At 44.8% G+C, this 6311-nt stretch overlaps 1 protein-coding gene across 5 annotated transcripts in view; it reads left to right on the plus strand.

Moving 5' to 3' along the window:
• Positions 1-6311, plus strand: part of tdrd5 (tudor domain containing 5) — a 10200-nt gene that overhangs the window by 828 nt on the left and 3061 nt on the right. For 4 of the 5 annotated variants that reach the window (XM_005733185.2, XM_005733184.2, XM_005733182.2 and 1 more), the window contains 13 exons: positions 259-502; positions 593-795; positions 1067-1373; positions 1536-1711; positions 1973-2056; positions 2297-2353; positions 2591-2753; positions 2937-3043; positions 3197-3399; positions 3500-3709; positions 3798-3864; positions 4051-4251; positions 4329-4463. In XM_005733185.2, the coding sequence (XP_005733242.1) occupies positions 259-502; positions 593-795; positions 1067-1373; positions 1536-1711; positions 1973-2056; positions 2297-2353; positions 2591-2753; positions 2937-3043; positions 3197-3399; positions 3500-3709; positions 3798-3864; positions 4051-4251; positions 4329-4463 (2157 nt within the window). The remainder of the gene's footprint in view (positions 1-258; positions 503-592; positions 796-1066; positions 1374-1535; positions 1712-1972; positions 2057-2296; positions 2354-2590; positions 2754-2936; positions 3044-3196; positions 3400-3499; positions 3710-3797; positions 3865-4050; positions 4252-4328; positions 4464-6311) is intronic. The other variant, XM_005733186.2, reaches the window with a different exon arrangement.

Below are 6311 nucleotides of genomic sequence, written 5' to 3' on the forward strand. Positions count from 1 at the left end.
ATTAGAGGCAGGAGCTAACTCAAGCTAATTAGAGGCAGGAGCTAACTCAAGCTAATTAAAGGCAGGAGCTAACTTAAGCTAGCCTGTTTTAGGCAAGCCTGTGGACCTAAACGCAAAAAACATAAAGCCATGCGTTTGCCTTCACACTTAAATTGTAGAATCATATTTAGTAAAGTGGTTTTGTGTGTAGAGAAAGGTAGGGTGTCAGCGGTTCTCCTCTATGCCAGGTTCTTGACTTCCAGCTGCTGTGTTTTCCAGATGTATTCAGGTAAGATGAACCATGAGAACATTTTGGCTCAACTGAAGAAGGAAGTTCGCTCCTTGCTCATTTCATCCAAGAATGGTTTAGCTCCGGAAGAGCTCCTACGAGACTACGCCACGATGTTGGGCCATTCGATGCCCCTGAAAGTCCTGGGCTTCAGGAACATTTTGGATATGAGTCAGGAGATGCCTGATGTGGTGTCCATTAACTTCAGGCCAGATGGGAGCATATTCTTAAAAGGTAGCGTCTCATTAAGGCATCAGCGCTCTTGTCTTTGAACTCTTGAACAGGTTTAAGTATTTGACACTCTCGCTCTGGTTTCCTGTGAAGCTGTTGGTCACGAGACCACTCGACGCATCGAGGAGCTGGTGACCAAGCAGCGCTCTAAGCCAAACAAAAAGGTCAGCAGGGGAGGTGCCCGCTACTTTCCAACTCATTCTGTGTCCCACTATGTGGTCCTCCCAAGAAGAGGCCCCCCTCCTCCAGCCATCCCTGCACAGCTGAGGACAGAGCTGCGAATACTGCTCTCACAAGTATGAATGAAATGTGTTTAATGTTTTGTGTCCATTATAACCTGGGCTTTTAAAGCCTGCTGTAGATTTTGCAGCTGGTTTATTTGCTTGGTATAAGCACAGCATCATTCAAATGAAGCATGAGCAAAATGAGAGCACAGATTGTTGGCTTTTTTTGCACTTTATAAGGTCTAGCCTGTTAACGTGAATTTTGAAGAGAAGATACCTGACAGGCTTTTCTTTCTTCTGTCACCGTACTCTCAGTGGAGTAATAATGCGGCCGCTCTCTCAGGGTCCCATTAGGTTATCCGACTTGGAGGCTTCTTTCTGGCGCTTCTTTGGACGACCACTTTGCATTCGCAGCTATGGGTTCTACTCCACTGGAGAGATGTTGGGGGCAGCGGCAGATATGGTTGTCATTAGCCAGAGCAGGTTTGGCTCACTTGTGTTCCTGAGGGAGCATATGATCCCTAGGCCACTGCTCAAGTTACCCGCCTCAACAAAGAGGGGTGGACTGATAAAACCAGCATTGCCGAGGACATGCAGGCCAGATTCTGAAAGGCCAGATGTCAAACTTCAGTCGCCAAAAACACCTCCAGGTTCGTCCTTTGGGCTTTTTCTTGTAGTTTTGTTTCGCTCTGTTTGTTTTTTGCACTTCTAACTGTTAGATTTGGTGCCATGTAAATGAAATGAAACTGAGAAATTTGGCTTTGTATTATTGCACTAGTCTGCATTTTGAAACACCTTTGCGTCCTCTTCAGCTGAAGCTCCAGAGAAACCAACATCTCTGAACCAGACATCTACCCAGAATTCCTTGGATTCTGCCCGTAGTGAGCCGGGAACCGTCGATAGCAAGCCGGGGGCGGACGAGAAGAACCAGGAAACCAAAGCTCAGCTTTCCCCAGAGATTCAGCTCTTTGATAACCATGTCCTCCAGGTTGGGTTTCATTTGCACCTGAAATCCATCTCAGATATGAAATGTCTAATGTTCCATTGCTTCTCACTGGATAAACTGTGGCGCCTAAAAGACTCTGGTTTTGGTCAAACATTTGGGGTGTAATTGTTCAGGCACACTACAGCAGAAAAATCAGAAATAGTGCTGTTACTAAATCCTGTCACGTAATGGTGAGAAATCCTATTTGGTATACCTCGTATCTGTTAAGTGCAGTTTCTTTCTTCTTCTTAAATGTGATGTTAGCTAGAGGAGGGGCTTCGTCAGCAGATCCTGGAGAACGGAGTTGCTGGCACCATCAATCAGGAGCTGAAGGACAAACTACGAGCGGTGAGGCCTCGCACCGCTTTATCAGCATATGTCTTTGAGCCCAGTTTTAATCACGCAAGCATAACAAGTGTAAAGTCTGCAAGTGCTGTTATAGTTCATGTATGTGGGGGGAAAAGGACGCGCGAGTATACGACTCGCTCTCAGCCCCTGTCGTCGCTCTGAAACCGCCGTATTAATCACAGATGACCGTAAGAGGTCAACAGACGTGTGAAAATGATTAACATGTCGACAACTCTGCAGGTCATAGGTCAGACGGACGGCGGATTATCAGTTCACAAACTGCCAGCAGAGTACAAGGTAAAAACAAGTTTGCATGTTTGTGTTGTTAACAGAGAGTTTTCTAAACATCAAACTGATCCAGGATGTTAGAAGCAGAGCCGTCCTAATCACTAATAGAAACAACCTGTCACACACACACACACACTGTTGGCTCCCCCCCACCCTGGAGGTCGCCTACGATCACAGCAGACATTAATAAAAGATGCACACTCATCTTCTCGGGAATCTTAAATATTCTCCTTTCTTTCCTCCCAGAGGTGTTTTGGCGAGGACTTGCCTCTGCAGCAGAGCGGCTTTGTTAGCGTCACTGAACTCGTCGGTGCCATGAGTGACACTTTCCACCTGAGACCAGCAGAGGGAGGCAGTGGACAAGACTGGATAATCAGGACCATACGTGATACTGAGAATACACGTCCAGGTGTGTATTTATCATTGCACCGTTTGCTTCGCTTACATGAGGAATGACTATTTAGTGTTACTGTAAATATAAATGAGTGTTTAACCCACATCTTTCTTCCTTATGTTTGTTCACAGTAAAGTCACGAATTACAATTACTTACAATTTCAACCAAGCAGGAAATGTATTTGTCTCTGTTTCTAGACTCAAAAGAGAGCGAGAGTTTTAATGATGATCAGACGTTTCCAATTGTCCCACCATCAGATGATGAAAACAACGAGCTGGTTACCAGTAACACACACAAGGAAATGGTTTGAAAACACTTTTTTTTTTGTGGTTTGACCAAAGCAAGTAATCAGTGATGCTTGATGCACGGACATTAAAAGTGATGACTCTGAACTGCACTTTACAGCCTGTAAGAGGAGCTAAATGTTATCGAGTGCCTTTTGTGTGTTTGTCTGTAGACTTCTGCAATTCCGGTGCATCTCAGCCCTGCTGTACCCCTCGACGCCCTCCAAAGTAAGCCTCTCAAACCACCGACGCGCCACTGTGCTCGAGAGCTGGTGGAAGTCTTGGTGGAGCGGGTGGAGTCACCCGGATATTTCTACATTCGCTTCAGCGAGACTGAGGAGGCCCGAGCTATGGAGAACATGATCTTTGCGATGAGGTGGTGCATGTGTTAGCAGCAGCAGCTACTGTACGGACTCTTTAACCGTGCCTACTCTGATCAGTACCATCTTTTTCTTTTTCCTCCTCTCGTCTCCTAGACGATGCTACACCTGTCCTCAGATGTCGGAGTGCTATCGCCTTCCCCAGAGATTTGTTCGACGGGGTCAGGTCTGCTGCGTGTCACCTGACGGAGTGTGGTTCTACCGGGTGGTGATCCATAAGGTGATCTCCCCCACTCAAGTGGAGGTGTACTATGTGGACTTTGGTGATTTGACAGTGGTACCAACCGCCAACCTCAAGTTCCTCAAGTAGGGGCCTCTGCAAGCTCTCGTTGAAAGGATGATTTAAAAAAAGAGATGTGTGCATATTTTATAAATTTATCTGGCTGTTTCCCAGGTCGGCTTATTCGGTTCTTCCAGCACAAGCTGTCCCATCTTCACTCGCTGGAATTAAACCCACCTCTGTGAGTCTGTGCCTTAGTTTAATTTTCAGTTTCCTTACAAAGACAAGCCTTTCTATAGACTCCAGCACCAGTGCCTTGGTAATGCCAGCGTCTCAGCCATCTTGTGATGGTTTAATTGAATGTTTTGGCTTTCAGTGCTCTTATGGTTTGGATTCATAAATGAGTGTTGTGGTTGGTCTCCTGCAGGGCAGCTGGACTCCTGAGGCAACAGCCGACTTCCAGAAACTGTGCTGTGATCGCACCCTGGTGGGCGCTCTGGATTGTTACAGTGGAGACGTGCTGCAGCTCTACCTGTGTGACACACATACTGATGATGACATCTACATCCACACTGTCCTGCTGAGCCAAGGCCATGGGACACCCTGCAGCCCTGCAGCCTCTGCAGCAGTGAGCAGCACCCACAAAAACACTGGTTTGGTACCATAATCATGATCAGCAGCAGCAGTTTATCATTCTTTTAACAGGATAGCTGTCAGGTCACACCAGTGAGTCTCTACCTGGGAGAGGGTGTGGCTGACCTGCCAGAGGTGAGGGAGGAAATGATTTCATCCCCAGAGCCAGGAGACACTTCTGAAGAGTCCATAATGGACAAACTGAAGGTAGCACACTGGTCTCATAGAAACATAGTGCAGGGCTATAGTGCTCTTGCCCCGTGGGATGTTGTTAGATTTGGCAAAAGATCATTTTATGTTTCTGGGTAATATTATTGGGTTTTTAAAAAATGTTTTTATTAGTTTAAAACTGTTAGAAAGATTATGGTTGTATATCCGCATGTATCCAGCTGCATTTAGCTGACTTTGGGCGTCAGCTGGGATAGCCTCCAACACCACCTCATCTGCATACGTGGTTAATGCCTCCATTTAGTGTGTTTTCTCTTTGCATAAATATAGATCTTCATTGTAAACTGATAAAGAAAACACACAGCGGTGCATTAGAAGGCCACAGCTATGCAGAGAAAAACGTTTCAGACTGTTGGATAAGGTTGAGTTTTGCACCCACGTCTAACATTTGTGTTATTTATAGGTAGAGCTGGGCGATATGACCCAAAATCCATATCTCGATATTTTTTAGCTGGATGGCGATATACGATATATATCTCAGGGGTTTTTTTTGTTTTGTTTTTTAAAGCCATAAAGTAAGAACAAAAAGAGTTCTTAGTCAAAGCTGTGTCTCAATGTCAATCAGGCACTTTTATTAACATACAGCATAGATGTACATGAAGAAATTACTCAAAAATAAATTATCAGCATTTATTAAATAATAATGCTCCATAAATAAAAGAACACAATGTTGTTTTTGTGCATAACAAAGAGCTCACAATTGTGCAGTCAAAATGTAAACTAAAAGACGCTGAGCATAATAACAAAGACAGATTTCACAGCTGCTCTGTTCCCAAGTTCTACTGTGTGACTGACAGCCTGGAGTTTGAAATCCTCTTCGTAACCGTGTCTCTTACAGGTGCCATTTATGGTCCTTATACACACACAATATGGTAATATTACCTTGAAGCACAGTACGTATCACTCCGCGAGGCTCAGCCGTAATGCTGCGACAATCCATCAAGCGGTGCGGCTCCGTAGCTTACCAAAGTCGTACTAAAACATTTTTTGACAGATTGCACATAAGGTGCACTGTCGAGTTTTGAGAAAATGAAAGGATTTTAGGTCGTTAGCTCGCTAACATGTTGACGCTGTCCAGCCCCACGCACGGGGCGATCCGCGGTAACTCATTAACGGAGATTTGCCGTGTTCATCTTGTCGTTGCCTGCAGGTGAAGCTATTGGGGAGGGGTTGTTGTGCTCAGTGAAGGAGAGGCGAGGCCCAGTAACGCAGCGTAGAGACAAAAATGGACGAAAGAGAGACAAACTTGTGGCTCCACAAGTATAATTATAACGTAACACAGACTATATCGATATAAACGATGTTGTCACATCTTATATCTCATATGAAAATATATCGATATTTTTTTAAAAACTCGATATATTGCCCAGCTCTATTTATAGGTGTTCAATTTTAATCAGTTGGGAACAGCATCTTCAGCTTTCTAACTTCATTAGCTTAATTAAGATTAATTTCTTCCTCCTGAGCACTTCCCGTCCAAAGAGCAGATATTTGCCCTGCGTTAAACGCTGATACTCGAGCTCAGCACCAAACGACTGCTGCTCTTTGTACAGCGTCCTTAAAGACTGAAATACTCCCAGGATTGTCATTTAAATGTTTGTTTTTTTTAAATAGATTTGCAGCTTTACGCTGTTGTTGTCTGTTATCTGCGAGTGCAGTCTTTGCCTCTCATTGCATTCATTTCTCACATTCATGTAAAGCTTTTACTCTCCACTGTCCATAGTTCTTATCTTTGCAGCCATACTGTCACTGCTGCAGGCCCGCTGCAGCGCGCGCACACACACACACACACACACACACACACACACACACACACACACACACACA

This window comes from Pundamilia nyererei, unplaced genomic scaffold (genome assembly GCF_000239375.1).
Source record: "Pundamilia nyererei isolate P.nyererei 1_Seehausen unplaced genomic scaffold, PunNye1.0 scaffold00050, whole genome shotgun sequence".
Classification (NCBI taxonomy): domain Eukaryota; kingdom Metazoa; phylum Chordata; class Actinopteri; order Cichliformes; family Cichlidae; genus Pundamilia; species Pundamilia nyererei.